General features: G+C 30.9%; 1 protein-coding gene across 1 annotated transcript; it reads right to left on the bottom strand.

The window, feature by feature from the left end:
* Positions 1 to 921: 921 nt before the first annotated feature.
* Positions 922 to 21840, bottom strand: LOC107447477 (medium-chain acyl-CoA ligase ACSF2, mitochondrial; the record flags this gene model as incomplete). Its single annotated transcript, XM_043045868.2, is given in 9 exon segments — positions 922 to 1073; positions 5101 to 5196; positions 7554 to 7671; positions 11127 to 11174; positions 11253 to 11371; positions 11447 to 11500; positions 14728 to 14856; positions 15994 to 16177; positions 21697 to 21840. Coding segments are annotated over 9 exon segments (962 nt in total), but the record flags the coding sequence as incomplete, so codon positions are not given.
* Between the last annotated feature and the right edge of the window lie 494 nt (positions 21841 to 22334).

Here is a 22334-nt window from a genome sequence, read left to right as displayed (position 1 = left end):
ACTCTTACTATTCCTGATCCTTCAAGAATGGAAGCGTTTAATTTGTTTATTCAATCATTAGAAAAGGCTTTTAAAACTGAAAATATGTCCGAAGATAATTTTAATTATTAGATTACTCTTCCTATGATAAAAATAATCACCATATTGTCCGTCGTCTTGAATTCTGAGCTTCCGGTCAAGATTTGAGAGTGCGAACATAAAATTCGTATTCAGCAGGTTCGAATCAATAAAAGTAACTCATTTGGCCACATGTTACCTCAAATACCTATAAAACACTTACAACGGCCGTTTTTGAGAAAATTGAACCTGACTGTCTCGCAGTCTGGGGTCCTGTGTTATCGTATCACAAAATAGCGACTTTTCTATTGACAATCACTGGGCACTTTCGAGAGTCAAGGAATGTATTATATGCATTGTATTGAATTAAAGAATGTCGGTCCAATTGTATGTGCAGTAGAGGTTTGCTTTTCAGGTTTTAACTTTTCACAACACACATAATATCAAACACACATAAGCGGGATGCAAACCTTCGTAGTAATTAATTAGGAGAGAATGTCTTTATCTTTTTGGTTTATAATGGAGGAGCCATTTTTCATACCAGGGATCAAATGATCAAAAAACCGTTCCGCATTGCGCTGTCGCATTAACTTGCACGTAACTTTGTGTGAACATAGCAAACCAACTAGCTTTACTTTCTTAAGACAGATTACGCAGAACCTAGCCACGGAGTGATTTTTTAGAGTCTCTAGCAATTTTTTTAATACAGAGAGATAGAGAAAATATTAATAAATTTTTCTCACAGAGGAATAACTACCATTGGCATCTTTCTCCCAAATTATAAATACTTTATTATCGAATTTAAAACAAGATTATTTCGCCTCTTAGTTTATTCTTTTTCACATAAAGACAAAAGTGATTTACCTATATTTTTCTATGGCCTCTAGATTTTTTTCCCCGTCATGCACCGAACTAGGTAGAACTATCGTTTGTTTTTTAAACAAAGGCCAGAATATTCCAAACATGACACCAAAAAGATGAAATAAAGGTACTTGACAGCATCCAATACTATGTTCCTTTAAAGGAAAGAAGTTATTTGTTGATATCCATTGATGTGGTTTCAACACTAATTTTCATATATTTAAAGTTTTTTTATTCATTTAAAGATTTTTTTATCACTTTAATGGTATACTCAGCCTTTTTTTTAAAAAAAAATAAAAGAACGAGTTAATCAACTAATTATTTAAAAAAGGAATTGTACAAAAGAATTGTGAAAATCCTACAAGAGATTTCTTTTTCTTCCGAGAACGAACATCTTTTAAAGTTGCTTACTTCTTCTATACTCACGCCAATGCAAAGATGATTTAGAAATTCTATAGATCTGACGACGCATTAAAAGGATTCAAAATAAAAGTTCCTTCTTCATTGATACATAGCTTCAAAAACAATTTTCAAACGTTGAAGCACTTTTTGAAATGTCATTTATAGCTTCGACTACTTTAGCTTTATCAACTGTCTCGAAATTATGTTCTTTGATAGAAATTATTAAGTGCAAGAAAAAGATGACATCAGCGGGAGCAACGTTTCAAGTAAGGCGGCTAGGAAACCCATTAAATTGCAGGGGTCAAGCTCATCCTAACTATAAGAAATACTTATAATGTCATGAACTTTTAACTGGATGTGACATTTTACATTTAAAACTGCGCAAGATATGAGTATTTAAAGCAGTTCTTTTATACTGCGCATTCCCGAAAAAAACAACAAAAAAAATTTCCATAATTTTATTGGGTGGTAACTAATGAAAAAAGTCTGATTTGAAATCTTGAAAACTTAAAAAGTTTCCAGCAAATTTCTAAGTAGGTTTTGTACTTTTTAAAAGAATGCTCAAAACAATAAGGGGTTTTCCATAAATTTCATTTTGTATTATGAAGTAAGATATATTAAAGATGACAATGATAACAACAGCTAATACGTAAGTGAATTTACATAAAATCCATCTGCATTCAATATTTTTTCAAATTCAATGTGCACACGTCATCTCTGTATTAAATATAAATACGATATGTGAAGTAGTCAAGTCATTAGTTCTGTTTGAAGCTGTGATAATATGTCTCAGAGACAGCAGACTTAGTGGTTTTGAGATATCAACAATGAGTTTCAACTGACAACAGACGTTACTGCGCACAACTGTATTTTGCGTAAGGAGCTGCATACCCTCAATATCCGTGGAAGCGTTGCAGCACACAAGGCCAATATCACTCCGACCAACAATGCAGCTAGACTTGCTTGGTGAAGAAAACGTCGCCACTGGTCTGTAGTCCACTGGACTGTAGACCATTGAAAAACTTTTATGGAGCGATGAGTTTCGCTACAAGTTCTTCCAGTCGGTTAGGCGAGTTTGGATATGGCGAATGCCAGGTAAACGCTTTTTACATGAGGGTATAATTCCAACTGTCAAGTTCGGTGATTGTGCCGGCCAGGTGGCAGAGCGGTTAGCGCTCCTGACTGCAAAGCCAATGGCTGCGGGTTCGAATCCAGCTCTGGGCCTGGATGTTTCTCTCTCTATGTGTTGTCCTCTGTTGTGTGTGATGTGTGAATGTGGCCCACCCTATAAACGGGTTTGTGGCAGTGTGGCGTGGTTAATGTTGCTCGCCTCCGTGACTTTGGTTCACAGGTGCCCCAATTCCAGCATCTTCTTAGGCGAAGAATAATGTTCAGTGCCTGCCATTTGAAAAAAAAAAGTTCGGTGATTGTGGTGAGCTTGCTTGTGGATGTTCTTCGTGGTATGATCTCTAACTATTGCATTCTATTTCTGGTAGGTTGAGCGTGGATGCCGACAGGGATATTCTGGACAATAAGGTTCTACCTACGCTCAGGCAACTTTACAGAATAGACGAAAGTTACTTTCAGGATAGCTACTGTCCGGGTCATATCATGGAGTGGTATCTTGATATTGATGTAAAACATCTTCTCTGGCCTGCTTAGAATCCCGATCTAAACGGTACGGAACATTTGCGGTACGAAGTAGAGGCGACGTTTACAGGCCAAGGAACTGCGTCCAAAATCTATAATGGCTGGCCAAATTCTTGTTGCAGGAATGGAAGCAAATACCTACAGCTGTATATCATAATTTTGTCAGAAGCATACCTAGAAGGGTTAATAGTGTCAGTGCAGAGCGTGGAGTGCCAACTTCTTTTTTAAGTATGTTATACTTCAAATGTTTTCTTACTTTATACAATTACATCTTGCTTTCCAGTTATTATAGGGTAGTGTAATTTCCAATTATACAAAATTAAATTTGTGTATAACCCCTGATCATTTTGAGCTTTCCTTTAAAAAGTACAAAAACTACTTCGAAAATTGCTTGAAACTTTCTAAATTTTCATGGTATTCAAATCAGACTTTTTTCATTAGTTGTCAAATACTTATGAAAATTTAAAAAATTATGAAATCAAAATTATGATTTTCCCCCCGCATGTGTTTAGTATAAAAGAACTACTTTAAATGCTCATATCTTGCACAATTTCTAACGAATTGTTTTCAAATTTTAAAACAATCTATATATATATTTCTCTTACACGGCGACCAAGAAAGCCTCATTACAACTTCCCGAATGCCAACGCTAGAAAATCGACCAATGATTGCCGCTAAAAATGTCACATACCAAATCTAGCTGAGGTGGCTCAACATGTAGCGCTTTTAAAAACGGAAGCTGAAATAACCTGAGAGAGCATCAGCTGCGGCAATCTCATACTATTAAGCTAGGCAGAAGTGAGTAGTCTTTGTCGATAGATCTCTATTTTAGTATTTTGCCGACAGCGCTTTTTTTTTCACGAATTTATATATTATGAATTTATTTGACGCTTTTTGATTTATATCACGAATTTATTTGTTTTATTATTGTTATTAGTTATTCACTGAAAAATGAGTCTCAGTCGTGCTGTTACGCTTTATGATTTTATACTATAGCACACTTCTAATAGGTTTAACGAATTACATGTCATTTATTTGAATTCAAATTTATTTTAATGACTTGGTATTTACCAAAAATATGCAATTTTTTTTTTTAAAAAGTTGCTATATGGATTTGAATGATTGTTTTGAATTCTTAGAATTTTGTGCATTTGCAATGTAACTAAGTTAGTAGCGAGCGAAGCAAACCATATAAGATTGCTTAGCAATTTTCGGGGGTCGGCGAGCGTCAGCGAGCAGGGGGCGCAGCCCACTAGTACTCTTATAATAGCTCCAAACATTATGCTTAATTTATTGAATATTTTTAAAGTCGTAAGTAAATAAGGCAACAAAAATCAGTTTTTTTTATAAAAATGACTATATTTCCATAAATATTTAAACTAGGTTTACAAAATTTTATGCAGTTATTGCAAATAATAATCGTAGTAATTGATACAAGCTTATAGCTTGATTTTCTGGCATAGAGTGTGTAAAACTATTTCTTTTCTTTCGTAATTTATTGTCTGTTCCTCAAACCTCTGAAAGCTTTAAACCTTAGTACTAAGTATGAAAAATGGCATGATCCAAACAACTCCAAAGTTACAAGATAATCTTTTAAGTTGATCCTTTAAATAATAGGAGGGATCCTATAATCCCTTGAGAAATAAAAAAACATTGTCACTCTTCCGTCATTGTAGAGTGTGCAGATATTTCTCATTTAGATTATTATTAAAACGTAAGTCATTGGAAAAGTTAGATAATGACAAAAATGGTAGAATTATAATTTTTTAACTTTATGAAACTATAAATAAAGAAGAAAAAAGTTCCAAACTTATTTTGTTCATTTATAATTAAATACTGATTTCTACAAATTTTTTATGTAATTTGATAATTTTTTCAGTTCTATTTTATTAAACGAGTCAAAACGAAGGAATTTTATGGAATTTATTTATTTTTGAAAATTTAAATTGCTAAAAAAATACTAAACATTTCGCTAGTTTTGTAGTTAATTGCTTGTAAAAACCTTAAAAAGATTAAAACATATATTAAGAAAACTGTCTATCACTAACAATTCAAACCAATCTCACGAAAAAAAAAAATGTAAGCAAATTTAATATAACTAAGTTTCCGAATAAAATAAATATTTATTACCTCCGCACTATATTCCATTGCTTGTAAGGAAGAGACGGCGCCGGTGACAATATTATGATGAGAAAGCCCAGCCGCTTTTGGTGCACCGGTAGTTCCCTAAATAAACCAATAAAAAATCTGATTTATAAATTGTCCTGAAAAGAGGTTAAAACACATGAAATTGTAAATACGTAAATATTTTTCTTATAGTAAAACCCAAATTAAAGCTGTACTGTCGTCCTAGGAAATAATACTTTTTAAGCGAATGATATGCTATTTTGACTGTTGTGTCCTAGTAACAATTACTGTTATTCATAACTATTAGGTTAAATTTTGTTCATTTATAGACAGTGACCTCTATTAATGAGTTTGAAAATGACATGTCGATCTATTTTATATAAAACTTCGCAAGCTTAATTCCATTTTAACTACCGATTAAACGAGTCAGATAAATGTCAAGACTCATTTTAACTTCTTAACGTAAATACTCATTTGTTTATTTATGCTACCGATGTTATAGTTCTTGACATTGCTATTAAATTAAATTATTTTTTAAAGTTTACTTTTTGGTTTAAAATGCATTGTTTTCTTTTTCAGATTTGTGTATTTTTTTGAACTTACTTATAACAAAGTTTGCTTCGATTTGCCTAAAAAACCCAAATCAAATTAATTGGCTAGCATAATAAATAGTAGCAAAAAAGGGCACAGATTGACTTTGATAAAGCTGCTAATTTGATTTACAATCCAAAGGTGCCCTTCTTACAATTAGCATTTTTTTCTAAAGCAAACAGCGTTAGCAAACATTGAAAAATGTTGTGCTACACATGTTGTGCTAAACATTTTAAAAACAAATTCACCATGATATCATACGAGCAATGTAAGATACTGAAATTAAATTCACTCTCACTTGAGCAATTGTTTTTATTTTTGACAGTTCGCTTTTGAATTTTGAAATACACGGAAATATACTTATTTAAAAAGGTTCTACCAGCTGGTCGCCGGATGCCGCTAGTATTTCATAAAACGCTTAAACGTACGTGATTATAAAATTGATAAAAAAATTTTTTTCTCACGCGTTGGCATAAGAAAAAAAAACCCATTAAGAGTTATATAAAACGCATATACGTATGTGGTTATAAAATTAGATTATAAAGATTTTGTGGTTATAAAGATTTTTTTTCCACGCGTCGGCATAAACGTAAAGCAAACCAGTAAAATATCATATAAAACGCTTATATGTACGTGGTTTTAAAAAGTTTTATGAACTATTTATTCTAAACTAAAGTTTTCAAAATGTATACAAAGCTGGAGAGAAGCAACTTAGCCAATGAGCGAGCAAGCAAGGCAATTAGTCCGAAGCAAAGCAATTAGCCATCCGAAGGGAACAGCGAAAGCCGTTCCCGTGGTTGGGAAGCGTCAGCGAGCAGGGGGAGAAGCCTTCTAGTTATAAAAAATAACACTATATAACATTTGAAAAAGCTGGTCAGGTGGCCGAGCGGTAAGCCTGATTCCGAAGTCAATGGTTGCGGGTTCGCATCCTGTTCAGTGCATTGATGTTTCTCTCTGTTGTGATGTGTGAAAGTAGCCAATTTATGAAAGAGTATCTGTAATAGCGTGGAGTGGGAAGCTCTGCTCAATTATTTGATATTTAAAAAAAATTCATTTTTTTTTTAATCCCAGGGATAAATATTTTTTTTAATCCTAATTTTATTTTTGTTCCCTGGATGCCCACTGGCGGGGGCGGGACAGGGTTGAGTGATAAAATTTGATATTTATGTAGGTGGAAAAATCTCGCTAAATTGGCTTTTTTTTAAAAAGTTTATTATTCCTTAAATTTCTAAGCTTTTTGTCTGCAGTTTAGTGAAAATGAAAAGCATTTGAATCTAATTTTTCAATATTTCCAACTTCACAATATCTAAATTTTTTAATACTGGAAAAGTTATTCCAGCGCTGCATTGTATATGCTAAAAAATATGCACATATTGAGAATTGCTCGTTGATTTTATTGATTTTCATTTAAGGGGAAAAATCTCTCCAAATGTGTGATTGTTAGAAAACTTCATAAATATTTTAAAAATATATATAAAATATTTGTTCGTTATAAATCTTAGAAAACTCTTTTCAGCAAAATATACAGTCGAAATACTTGCTTCGAGTGTAAGACACTATTAAAGCGTATAACACTAGATTTGGCGAAGAAAATAAATACCCTTAAGTACATTGCCGTGAATTTAAAAACAAGATGCTTTATTAAAAGAAGCTTAAAAATATTGTGAATGAATAATGAAACCTTTGATATTATTAATTTCTCCAACTTTATTTCGATAAAGATTCGAAAAAGTCTTGTTTCTGTAAAGGTGATTAAAGCCTCAATTGTAAGTACATTTGCAACTTTACTAAAAGTATGAAAAAATTATGCTTACAGTACTGATATCACTATATGAAAACTTTTACAAGTGCATCATTTAACTTACTGATGTGTACTGAATGTTTAGAAGATCATCGAATTTCAGATGTTTTTTGACCTCTTCTAAAATGGTATCACTTTCTTTGTTTCCCATGTTCATGACGTCCTTATATCGAATTATTCCTCTGAAATAAGTAAAACATTTTCAAAAAACAACATCAAAAATGATAAAATCAATTCATTTTCCTTAAAAAATTGTGAATTTTAAATACTGTATCCGTTTTGTCATTTGCTATAAGGATGTTTAGAAACACCGAATGAAAAACTGTCTTAGAGAATGAGATACCCTCAACGCGAGAAGAAGACCACTGATACACAACCATCAGACATCTTGGATTCTTTGCTCATGTTCATTGAATGTGTAAATGGAATTTTCCTTAGTGATATTATAAAATTATCTACAACTAGAAGAGTTTAAACACGGTTTTGTTTGTTTACAATCAAAGTATATTATCATTTCACATTCGTGGATGCTTTGTTTATCGAAGTTCAGTACAGTTTTTTAAGTTTTAAATAAATTATGTAAATGTTTGAACTAATGATAAAACATGTAATATAGTTGTTCTGAGTAGTGAACGTCAAAAATCTCGATTCCACCTACAATCTGCTCGGAAATACGAAAATTGAAACCAGCAGGGGACACCGAAGAGGTAACTTTGAATCGAAAAGACCTGAAAAAATTCCAATCAGATCAAACAATTTCAATAGATTGCTCAGGAGAATCGTTTAAAAAATGGAATTTTCATGTTCATTTAGAACAGGCCATTAATAAAAAACACTGAGAAATATTTAAGCATCATTATCGTTCATGAACAAAAGTTAAACTATTATACATGGTTCTGCTTTTTCAAATATTTCAAAGATAACATCAGTGACGATTGCTCTCTTATAAATCTCATTAATAGAAAAGGAGTTATTGGTGCGATCGATCAACATGATCGATCCATTGACCAGCAATAAACATGAACGTGATAGCATAGGCGGACTATGTAATCAAATTAGTATTCCGAAACTTTTTTACAATACGTGTTTATTTTATTTAAAGTTATACTTTTAAATTCGAAAAAGCAAAATCATTGGTACTAAATGTTTAGGGAAAAAATTCGACATACTATTATTGATTTCAATGATGTTTATTTAATTTTGCTAATTAATACTAATTGAAATGAAAAAAATAAGCTATGTACTGAGAGGCAAAAGTAACGGTGAAAATGTACTTATTTAAAGGAACCGTAAAAAATCGCCTCTCCAGCAATGCTAAATTAATTTTGGTAATTGGTACTAATTGGAATAAAGAATAAGTTAAGTACAGCGAAGTTAAATGCTAAAAAGCTAAGCTAATGGAGAAATGGTAGTAATTTGCGTTTAGGAGAAACGTTTTGCCATGCTGTTTAATCGTCATAAATTTGGTATTATGGCAATTGTAATATTGTACTCGGTTCCAAACGCAAAAGCAATTTGTGTACTTGGCACCTATTAAAACTGCATTAATAGTGTGCTGTTTTCATACAGATACCGAGGTAAGATACTTTTACGGGCCGTCGAAAAGGAAAAGGTAACAGAGAAAACCACTTGATTGTGGTAAATTTTGACTTATCACGAGTTCGCCTAAGCAACAGTATCGTGCCAAATGATACTGAATACAATTAATCTTTATTTTGATGGGATGTATTGCTAAAAATGTGTTCTGCTTAATCTTATAACGTAAAGTCACCGTCAATGAAAATAAAGTAATAAATTAAAAATAGAATTATGGAATTAATGACGTTGGTATACGTCTGTCAGTTATATGATTTCGTAGTGATGTTTACAGTTTTCTATTGATTGTTTTATTTTTCATATACTGTACTAGGAACGGATATTCAGCTATAATTTTCAATATAAAAGGAAATAATGATTTAAAGTTCAGTAAAACTCATTTACTCAAATTTTATAAACTTTTTCACAGCAAGGGAGTGTTAACTATACAACCTATTTGTTTTTTTCTTTTTTATCTAAACTAAATTTTTTTTTTTTNTTTTTTTTTTTTTTTTTTTTTTTTTTTTTTTTTTTTTTTTTTTTTTTTTTTTTTTTTTGCATCAACGGGCTTTTACGAAGAAATATTAAGAAAGAGTGCTGAAGCTGTCAAATGTCTGGAGTTTATGCTCACTCAAGGAAAAATAATAAAAATGAATACTTTCATTTTATTTCAGTTTTCTTGTTGCTCCGAATTCGTGATTCTAGTTGTAAAATTTCCGTAATTTTTTGTTTTCATATAGTGTTGCTGTCAACGACAAAAAAAAAAAAAAAAATACGTTTCAGATTTTTTCACCATATTTTTTTTAAAGACCATTCAAAATAATTACAGTTCAAGTATTATCTTGATATGTTTTTTCTTTCTTTTTTTTAATAAAAGAAAAATCGATTAAGAGGGCAAAAAAGTGACATCTTTATCCACAATTATCTAATCCTCAAGTTTTCAGCTACTTTTTGTTTGTTAATTTCAAATATCTAGAAACCATTTTAAACATTATCAAATAAATTTCTCATTAAAGCATTTTTTTAAAACATTTTTTTTTTCAACTACAAAATCTCAATTTATGAACAGAAAATATTGTTAATTATGCTAGGAAACTAAACTCAGTGGCTCGACATCCCATAGAGGGCCAAGGCCTACTGAGCCCATCTCAGTTCTCTTGACCTTTGGGCTCTGAGGTGCAAGAGCAGATGCTCCGGTTGGGTGGTCAGCCCAACCCGGAACCCCCAGTGTTTAGCTCCCAATCACGCTTGGTACTCATTTTATCGACCCACTGAAGGGATGAAAGGCGGAGTCAACCTTGCCCGTCTCAAGGATCGAACCAGGGACCTGTGCCACGACAGCGCTACCGCTCAGCCACCGAGCGAAAAGAAAAGAAAAAAAAGTAAATTTTAAGGCAATGTCTACTAAACTATTTACTGAATGTAATGTGAAAAAAAAAGTGTTGTAGCACTTTTTTTCTGGGAACTGTGAGTACTAGAATTACAATTAAAAAGAATAAATAAAAGAAGAACATCTTCTTTAAAAAAATAACCATTATATCGTTTTATTAAGTATGCGCGAAATAGATAATTAAATAATTAATTGTTGAAATGATATTTCCATGGTAGTTAGTCTGACAATAAATAATTATCGCCAAGGTGCTATCTATATTTTTATTACATTTTATTTTCTATTTTTCGCTTGATATGTTTTATTTAAAATATATCTTTTACTTAATGTGTTCTGTTTTAGTTTCACACAATTGTAATGATATATTTTGCTTTGGCTATATTGATACAGTAATAGATGTTTTAAATGAATGTTTCGAATGTTATCAATGTTTTAAATGAAGAAAGGAAGATCAAAAGAGAAGAACGGTTTATGTCCATAAAAGCGAATTTCAAGCATAACCGCTTTTTTCCCATCAATGCCAATCTTCAATATACAAAAACTCACGAGGATTTTTTCACTTTTTTGATTTGTTAAAACTAAATAACCCTCAAAGTTGGCAATAGTTGTTTTTGCGAAAAATGAACAAAACGGTCCTTCTCCCTTGATCTTCCAATGCTGAAACTATCTTACTCTTTAGTGTCGTCAGAAAGCATGATTATAAATTTCAAATTCGGTAACCTAGAAGGCAACGTAAAACATTATCAGTTATGAGTTCAAAGCGTAATAATTTAATTAGAATCACTTAAAACAACTTACTTTTCACTTTGGAGATTCATAGGGTCACTGTTTTCCAAATTAGGTATGATTGCCTTAAATACATCATAATAATTCTGGTGCTTCAGTTTGTCGTAAGACACAACTGCTTTGCAGCTAGTCTAACAATTATAACAATTTATTAGAATAAACTTCAGTCAGGAAAAGATGTTCAGTGTCGAATGTTTAATGCTTACCTTTTTTAGACAGTATTCCAATTCAGATGGCTGACATGCGTAATTTATTGCAACCTAAAATAATGTTAGTTATACCTTCTCTTCATGATTATAATAAATACTATAACATACTATATCAAATGAAATGAGAATAATTATGCGTCCACACCATATTTGGATTATGTTAGTGTTGAAGATACCTCTTAAAGGATTTTAAAATAAAAAGAACAGAGGGCTGTGCTTTAAAGCCATATTTTTGAAATTCAGAACTTGAAATATTACTTTTGTTTAAATTGAAGTGAGATAATTTGATTTTTATTGACACTATTTTTACTTTTATTGGGAATAATGTCCAATGACGAGATAATTTTACATTTCTCATATAACGTTCACGCTGTCGTGCCGCAGGTACCTGGTTCGATCCTCGGGTCCCTTCAGTGGGTAGATAAATGAGTACCAAGAATGCTTGGGAACTAAACACTGGGGGTTCTGCGTCCAACTGACCACCTGATCGGAACATCTGCTCCTGCACCCCAGAGCCCAAGGTCAAGAAAACTGAGATGGGCACAGTAGGCCTTGTCCCTCTATGGGCTGTCTCGCAACTGAGTTTAGTTTATATTAACGTTCAGAAACGAGATTATTTTACTTTCGTTGAAATTAAAGTTATAGGGAGTTATTCAAATATATCTCGTTATTATTACTATTTTAAACAATATGAATACCCGTTCTTTGTACGGTGTGAAAAAAATAAGTAATCAACCATTCGGAACTGATAAACACTTCGAAATGATGCATTAAACTAAAAGGCACTAATAATTCAGCAAAAACAATTTCAATATTTTCTTCTCTAACTATGTGTTGCCCTTACTTGTGGTTTTATGTTATCAAATTATACAAAACATTTCTGTAGAAGTTCATCCTATCGAAATAAATAATTAACTATATTCAGTATTATTTATTATAATGTTATTGCTCGAGGTGGAATTCTGATAGTTAAAAATTCACATAATGAACAATTTTCAAAATTAACAACATAATTAACCTTTCGAGGAGCCGTGAAAAACCTTTCACGATATCTGTATTAAAATTTCACAATGTTACTGCAATAATAGTTATTACCATAATGGCAGCAGTGCCTATTATCAAATTTACTTAAACATCACTGCCGTCAGTAATAGCATGGCAAATTTTAAAAGTTTCTCCTAAACAAATTGAAACCATTTCTCCATCAACATTCCATTACTAAAAAGTACAAACTTATTTTTTTTTAATTTCAATCAATCTATCTGTTATAAAAAATNACAGATGTAACATTCCTATCTGATTTCATATTTAACCATAATTACCACTCTGCAAATTATATATATATATATATTTCTCTTACACGGCGACAATAAAAAGCCTCATTACAACTCCCCGAATGGCAACGATAGAAAATAGACCAATGATTGCCGCTAAAAATGTCACATGCCAAATATAGCTGAGGTGGCTCAACGTATAGTGCTTTTAAAAACGGAAACGGAAATAATCTTAAGCTAGGCAGAAGTGAGTAGTCTTTGTCGATAGATCTCTATTTTAGTATTTTGTCGAAAGAGCTTTTCTTCACGAATTTTATATATTATGAATTTATTTGACGCTTTTTGATTTATATCACGAATTTATTTGTTTTATTATTGTTATTAGTTATTCATTGAAAAATGAGTCTCAGTCGTGCTGTTACGCTTTAAGATTTTATACTGTGGCACATTTCTAATAGGTTTAACGAATTACATGTCATTTATTTGAATTCAAATTTATTTTAATGACTTAGTATTTATTAAAAAGATGTAATTTTTTTTTTTAAAAAGTTGTTATATGGATTTGAGTGATTGTTTTAAATTCTTAGAATTTTGTGTATTTGCAATGTACCTAAGTTAGTAGCAAGCGAAGCGAACTTGGTCTGCGGGGGTTGGCGAGCGTTAGCGAGCAGGGGGCGCAGCCCACTAGTTTCTTATATTAACGTTCAGCAACGAGATCATTTTCCTTTCGTTGAAATTAAAGAAATAGTGAGTTATTCAAATATATCTCGCTATTATTACTATTTTAAACAATATGAATACCCGTTCTTTGTACAGTGTGAAAAAAATAAGTAATCAACCACTCGGAACTGATAAACACTTCGAAAACATGCATTTAACTAAAAGGCACTAATAATTCAGCAAAAACAATTTCAATATTTTCTTCTCTAACTATTTGTTGCCCTTACCTGCGGTTTTATGTTATCAAATTAAGCAAATCATTTTTATAGAAGTTCATCCTATCGAAATGAATAATTAACTATATTCAGTATTATTTGTTATAATGCTATTGCTCGAGGTGGAATTCTGATAGTCAAAAATTCACATAATGAACAATTTTCATAATTAACAACATAATTAACCTTTCGAGGAGTCGTGAAAAACCTTTCACGATATCTATATTAAAATTTCACAATGTTACTGCAATAATAGTTATTACCATAATGGCAGCAGTGCCTATTATCAAATTTACTTAAACATCACTGCCGTCAGTAATAGCATGGCAAATTTTAAAAGTTCTCCTAAACAAATTGAAACCATTTCTCCATCAACATTCCATTACTAAAAAGTACAAACTTATTTTTTTTTAATTTCAATCAATCTATCTGTTATAAAAAATAATAATAATCACCAGAATGGCTATTTTTTTTACATTTAACTAGTTTATTTATTTTTTCATTTAGTACCTAAATTGATATAAATAAATTATGATTTTTTGTCAAAAATAGTATTAAAATTTTTTGATTTTTTCCCCTAAAGAAATTAGTACCATTTCTTTATGAAATTCTTTTGGATAAGCCAGAAGAAGCCTATTTCTACAGTATTTATAGCATTAATTAAACTAGTCAGTAATGCAAAATGAACAAAGCCATGAGAAAGAGGGTCCTGTGTTAATGACTGTGATAAATTTTAGAAATTCTTGTTACAAATGAAGTAAAATAAAGTGTATTGATTAGGGATTGCAACTTATTATTAAAATAAGCAACAAAAAAAAAGGCTTTTGATAATTTCAACGAATGACTACTGAGGAAAGTGGTACTGAAATCCTTAAAACCTTCGTCATTTGGAAATGATTCTTTGGATTGCCATTCTACTCCTCTCTATTTCCTGTAACAATCAAGCAGGTTTGGATGTTTTCAGTTCCATGGTCCTTAGCAGTGATTCATTGAATTTCGATAACGGTTTTGTCTTTCAAAAGTACAGTAAGGTTTACAAGAAAATGAAAATTGCTGAAGGGCTTCTTACCGCTATTAAACCAGCTTTAGCTGCAGCATATTGAGCTATTGGCCACTCTATACAGTTCGGGCTATAAATACCCAGTCTATCACCTTTGCGCAGACCACACGCTATCAGACCAGAAGCTAACTTTTCGGCCTAATAAGGTAAAAAACAACAGTAAATTTATTGATGACACAATAGTTAATTCACTTATTTTCTGAGCATGCTTGTTCCAACACATCTTTATATAATTAAACTATTTGAAGATGAAGGGGTAGGAGAAATGCTTATGACAATTTTTCGCAAAAATGTCAACCGGATTGCAATCTGTATCGTTTTGAGATGAAAAATTAATATTGTGGAAAATCGGTTCTCCTCGAGGCTTATTACATAGCGAAGGGAAAAACGATTCTTCGCCATGAAATTCGTTTTTTCTCACGAATTACAACCGTTCTTTCCCCTTGATCTTCACTCTTGTATTCCGTGACAAATTTACTCATTTTTAAACTACGTCATTAAAAAACAATTCTTTTGTCGATTTGATTTCTGGATAGATAAACACACTTTATGCGTAGCGTTTCAGTCATGGCTAAGAGCGGTATAAAGTGAGACAACTATTATTTACTTTTTTAAATGAAACTATAGTTATTAAAACACAGATTGGGTACTAATTTATTCTTCAGCTACAATTAGTAAGTTATTCAAAATTAGAATTTATGTTGAGATGAATCTAGAGTTTAATGAGCCGGAATTGTCTGAACGAAACGTAAACGGTGATGTGTAATTTAGCTAAGTTGTAAGAAGGGTGATAGATATAAATGGTTGATTTAGCAAAGGAGTCACTGTCTTAATCTAACAAATTTAATTTCAAACTTCTCCCATTTGCAAAGTTATCTTTCAATTTGTAAGTATTTGTAACACCTACAAATTCCACCCTTATCACTTTCGCAATAAATTTTTTTAGAATAAGTTGCAATGGTATATAATCAAAGAAATGAATTAGGTACACATTTTCTCCCAATAAAATCAAAAAATAAATCTGTATTAATGTCATGGAACTTAATGGGATCTTCCCATTGAATATATTTTTAATGCAATTGTACATTTATTGTCGAAATATTAAGAAAATAAAACATTTCAGCGATCGTGGGGGTTGGTGAAGCGAGCAGAGGGGCAGTTTCCCATTATTTAACACGATTGAAAAATGTTCTTAAAAAGCAATGTTTGTATTGGCGAGAAAATTTTTTTCTTTCTTCAATATTGACTGTTATGAAATTGAAACTGTGACTGTACCTCATTTCTGACATTCAAATAGCTCTTAGAAATCCCTTGATGATGAGAAATATGTAAAATATGATCTCCATAGTCATCTGCAGTTTTGTCTAAAACTTCCCCTATAGTCAAGCATGAGAGTGGCACTGTTCCATTCTTGAAAAAATAACTTTTACTAATCGTAGGTTGAGCATGGCTGAAGCACCTAAAAATGAGTATTACATAAAGGTACATATAAAATTGTGTTTTTTTTTTGCGTAAAAACTTGCAGTACTTAATAGAAAATATCTTGGGAATCGGAATTTCTTTTTTTAATACCGACACAGTCTCTTTTCAGTAATGAAGTCTGCATAAAAAAGAAGCGGTACTAGAAGTTTATAGAATTTCAATTCCCAAGAGAGTTTCTAGTTTGTACTATTATTTTTTACCGAGTACATGTTAAATGTTTATTTTTCACTTCGATTAATACAGTATTGTATATTTTTATATCCGAAGACCATGCGATTTTCCAATCTAGCGGCGTTCAGCACACGTCTCTCCTGTTTTGCATTTTCTTAATAAATAAATAAAAATTTGATTCTCGACTTTTTTTAATTTAGGTATCAAATTTTAAAAGAAATAAATAAAATCTTACATTATAATTTTATTTTATTTTATGACCGCCGTTGAACAGTCGACCCAATTTTTGGGTTCACGACTACTAATGTTCAACGCCGTAGCCTTGTAATTTTGAACCAATCCAGAAGACAAGGAAACTCCTGTATCAGTACCCCTAGAGGTATTGATTTGTTATGGGAACAGGGAGGACTTTGATACTCGACAGATTTAACGTGCATCAGTCACCACCACAGGGGAGTCTTCGACCTGCGGGGACCGAACCCACGAACTCTTGCACATGGGCCCGGCACCCCACCGACCAGGCTATCCCGGCCTAGTTACATTATAATTGCGACCAACTACCCAACAAAGAGAAAAATCTCCTAAAAAAAGAGTCGTTAAAGATCGCTGGATTGTTAATTGGCTCCCTTTATACGCCCGGTCTGATTCGATTGCCTAAAAATGGGAATTGGATGAGAAAAAATGTTTTTTCCTTAAGATGTTGATTATTTTTTTCAGGGTTGGAAACAGCGCTACTCAATATTACCTAACTTTTTTGCATTTTATGGGAATTCGAATAAAAATTAAATAAAATAAAAATGGAATCAAGTGAGAAATATCAATAAAAAATCGAAAAAAGTGTACTCCTCCTCAGAATTTCAGAAAATGCACCTCTCACCTCTTTTTAAAATTGAATCTTAGAGGTAGAATTCAGTTTTTCAGTTGAACCTTAGAGGTACTCTTTGCTTTCAAAAGCAAACAGTAGTTTGAATTATTTTTTTCATTACGGTAACTTTTTTTTTCATAATTAGAGAACTTAGAGGATTATTTCTTAGTGACATTTAAAAAAGTTTAGACGTTCTTAGTGCAATTTTAAAAAAATATATATTTGAGTTTTCTGAATGAAATATCTTATTATAGTTCGAAAATCTGTCTTTTGGTAGAAAATTAAAACACAAAGAGTGCGAACAACACAAAATGTTAATTGTGTAACAGCCTTTTTCTAAATGTTTAGCAGTGTTTCAAAGCTCTTTTGCTAAGGAAAGTAAAATAGCCATAGCTTAGGTGCCTTACACTTGATGTAAAGATATAATGTTAGGCTATAAATATCATCTTGCCGTAAAAAATTACATGAGGTTTAGAACGAACAAATAAATTAAATACTATTTTAAAAGTTATTAAGTTCTTTTTTCAAACTCGCCCATTTGGCGAAATTTTTTTTTACCTAGATAAAAATAATCAGAATCAATATCAATCAACAGCATATTTTTCGCAATTTCAATTTTTGCACAATTTTATGAATTCCTACAGTGCAACATTTGAATAACTTTTTAATATTATGAAATTAGATTACGAACACTTTTCATTTTACGTTTTTCGACCTTTTTAGAATAAGCATAGAAGGCTCCAACTAAAGATTCGCTTAACTTGAACTAGAAGTCACGAATAACTATAGAAAACTTACAACAGTTCTGAAAATAACATATTATTCGTTTAAAATAAAAGCGATTTTTTATGTGACGGCAGAACTTTTGAAAAACAGCCTTAAATGAGAGTTAGTGATTTATAAGTTTCTCCTGATGAAAAACTTCCTGGGAGAATAAAGTAATTTCATGTTCATAATTTAATTAGAGCCAAAAGAAAGTAAAAAGACAATAGTTTTTTTTAAATACACTTCATAGCTTTAAAAGAATAGTTTTAAAGTTTTAACTTAAAATAGTTTTTACTTACTGCATAGGAGAACACCGATTTTACTCGCAGTTGTGCCCAATACGGGCCTTTCTAAAAATAGATATCATTTTCCCCCCTAATTTCATGAGACACTTTCTTGCCGAATGTGATCTGACTCAATGTAAAGTTCTGCCATTTAAATTGATAGAAATGTGGCTAGCAAGAAATTGACAATTTTTGTAAAAAAATTATACTTTCAGAGCGATTCTAATTACTTCGTTGTCAATTGTGCAACTCTTAAATATGTATTATGTTAGTCAGGAGTTTATATTTTTTAATTGTATATTATAAAATTGCAGTTAGCAAAGTGAATTAAAAATGTGGAAGTAAGTTAAAACATTGTTTAAATATCTCAACGATAATCAATGTGTTTCAAACATATAGGTGAAATATAATAGATAGCGCACATCATGCAAAATTTTGTCATAGTTAAATCACGTGACTGTAGAGCAAATCGAGAAAGAGTATTTTCAACCTTCTGTTTCTCCTTGTTATTTCAATGGAAGACAATCAATTCTGGAATTTTAAAGGCAAAAATCTTTAAATAGGGTCGCATTCTGTTGCACGGAAATTTTTTTAACTTCATTCCTTTCTCGGATAAGTTAATTTATCCCTTTTTTGAATTACAATTGTTTTATTTATTATATAAATGAACTTTTAGAATGTTCTTTCTTTCCTTAATACATCAAATTAATCGCGATTATTCAATTTTAAAATCCAAGTTTATACTTTTAAAGCTATCTAACAAGTAAACATAAACGAATACGAACACAACTAAACCATAACGTAAAAATTATATAAAATTATTCAACATTAATATATAATTCTTTTTAATTTTAGAGCAAAAATGTAGTATGACATAGCTAAAATCTTTTCTTATAAATGTTTTTAAAAAACTTTTAATACACGGAAAGATATTCATGGTTTTCCCAGATGTTATACTATTGTTTGCAATGTTGGATTGATATTTAAACGCGTTTTTTTTTATAATAAAAAAACTTCCTAAGATTAATTCTAAAACATGATATGTATTATGTTTCTTTTTTCCAATTTGTAATTTCTTTTTGCCATTATATAAAATGTCATTAGATGTAATTGTTATAAAAAAAAATTTAACTCAGGTTAAAACCAATAAGTTAAATGCTAAAATTTAATTGGAAAAAACTTTACTTTTTTTAACTTCCATTATAAATATGGATGTCTTTGCTGGTGTAAATTATGTGAAAGATATAAATATTTTAAACCATTTTTAAAACTATATCCGTAAAACGTTATCACAAGATACGTTTTCACCATTTTTTAAAAAAAATTAAGATGTTTTTAATTTTGCAAAAATACAAAAAATTTTGTAAACTTTATACATTTTTTTTGAAAAATGATCCTCTATTTTATTTCTGCGCAAATCATAACGCATCTGAAGCTTTTAACAAAACACGAATCTACCAGAAAAGAGAACTTATCTCAACTGTCAAACGAGGACCTTCTTTCTCGCCGAATGGAAGGAAGCACGTGACTGAGGGGACTCATTGCGACGAAGAGTGATGAGGAAATATAACGGCGGTGTTAACGTACAGTGTTAAAAATGTTCATTGGTTAACAATCAAAGATGAAATGACTGCAACATTAAATTACTAGAAACGAGTAAAGATAATAGCAGGGTTTTAAACATCTCATTTGCATTTAAAAACAAAAAATTTTAATTTTTAAAAATTACGTTTTTCAAATGGGCAAAACAAAAAGCATATTTTCAGTGTTTATGACTTAAAAATCTGCTTTATGTTGGTTAAAATTTAACACCCGTTTAAAAACTGACAAAAATATTTCTTTTTCCAATTTGAAACATTTAAAAAAAATAGTTTTCAAAATTTTTATTTTAGTTTTATGTCTGCCAGTTAATTTAAGTAGAAAAGGGGTAGACATATTGAATGATAAAATAGCTGTCAGTTTTTTTTCCGCACCACTTAAAGGACAATATAGGATTAGCATCAGGCGCTAGTTGAAATTTGAGTATGAGTGCTTGTTGGAAAGAGGTCGAACTTTCGATGGGCATTAAGTGCCGATAGGTTTTGAAATAGATTGAAAAATTCTTTTATAGCTGTTCAGAAAACAATTTATCTTTGTAATTTCCACCAATTCAGAAATACAGTTAAATTTTAAACACTTAGTCGGAAAGTGGTTAAATTTTTAAGCAACGATTCATTCCCGAAAGCGATGCTAGGCATGAGGAAAAAATTGTTTTCAGACACAGAGCGTTCAGTTATTTAGCTAGTCAGTAAGTGGTTGATAATTTTGATGAACGAAAAATTCGATTTAGAGATAAAAATGAAGATTTAGCAACTTAAATGTCTTTGTGTAACAATTATGAGGTAATTGTCATTATTATTAGACATAGTGCTCTGCATAAGACATTTGAGTACACTGTTTTGTCGAAAAATAGTCAAAATTTCGACTGTAAAATTTCACCTTAACAGATACGAAAATAAGTTAACAAAAATGTAAAAGAAATAAAAGGAACGTTTTTAATAAATTAGGCATTTTATTTATAAAATTTCCATTTTTTCTTTAAATAATAACAATTTGATTGGCATTTTCCTCCGTTAAAGTGTTTCACCTTGATTTTAAAATGGATTACTTTTTATGGGTATTTTTAAATTAATATAATTACGTCAGAAAAATATCTATATGATAAATGAGAAAGTATCTAGTATCAATTCTTAAACACATCCCACCTAAGTTTATTGTGATCACTAAAATATATTTTAGAATACTTGTATAAAATGCAAGTCAAAAAACATTAATTTACAAACAATTTACAATTTTTAATTTACAATTAAGTCCCGCGCGAAAATTTTATAATAAAAGCATAATCATTTTTGTAAAAAACTGAGCTAAGTTCAATTAGTTTAAACAAAAAACATTTGCGGGGCTCTGAAATATTCTCCTATTGCGGTGTCCCTATGAACATTTAAAACCTCGGGTTTTCAACCATATTGTAGAAATAAGTCTTACTATTAAAAGGCGGGTCCAGTTATTGCTATAGTGCGAATTTGCTATAGTGTCGACAGTAAAAATTCATTATTTTTTCTCGAAAAGTTGAATAATCTCTTTCGCAAAAAGTATTTAAGATTTTTTTTAATTACCAAAAATTAAATATGAATTGTGAAAACAAGTTCATGGAATAAATTGCTATGGCAACCGAACAAAATGATAAGCTTTAAGCTCTATTGCAATAGAATCGGACGCTTAATCTGTGAAACCAAATCTCTTTAACTGCAATAATACTAAGATATTACGTTATTAACTTAAGATATTACCTTTATTAATAATGTCGTTCTATGGCTATTCTGGTTTCAATTAATAGTTTTTGAAAGATTTCATAATATTTAATTAACGTACCTAACAAGCTTTTGTCTCTTCAAAATATTAAACCACAGGGAAGAGGAAACTAGCAATTTCATAGTTATTCTAACACAACAGAACTGAACACTAGTTGAAAAATATTGCTCAGAAATAAAAACTATATTTTATTGTTTGCAATAAAACTTTTACGGTCAGTCCATTTATTTTCTCCCTTTAGTAAATAAGGCATTCAATTTGAAATACAATTATAGCCATTTCGTCCGATTAATAGCTATAATTATGTTTTCGTTCCTGTTAGATTTCTTACAAAATATATATATTTTATAGCTTGATTGTTCTACTCCCTTACTTTAATTTCTTTTAGTTTTACTATAGGATCCACCAACTACTTGCTCATTTTCCCCCCGTCCCCCCCTGATTGCTTTTCAATCAATTTTGCTGCATCACGATAAAAAAAATAGCATCAGAATTATTACCTTAAGTATTTCCATCTTTTTTTATTAATACGCTCAGAGATTTAGTTACGGATTCGATTCGGGATAAAACCTGGAACTAATCATCCTTCTCGGATACCATTGCAACATCATTCACAGATTTTATTTTTTAAATTTTTATCTCTATAAAAATTAGTCAAATGTTTCATTTTTCGTTTACGAGAATATATAACAGTGGTC

This window comes from Parasteatoda tepidariorum, chromosome 7, assembly GCF_043381705.1.
Source record: "Parasteatoda tepidariorum isolate YZ-2023 chromosome 7, CAS_Ptep_4.0, whole genome shotgun sequence".
Classification (NCBI taxonomy): domain Eukaryota; kingdom Metazoa; phylum Arthropoda; class Arachnida; order Araneae; family Theridiidae; genus Parasteatoda; species Parasteatoda tepidariorum.
Note: the sequence above shows the minus strand (reverse complement) of the source record. Positions and strands in the feature narration are given on the sequence as shown.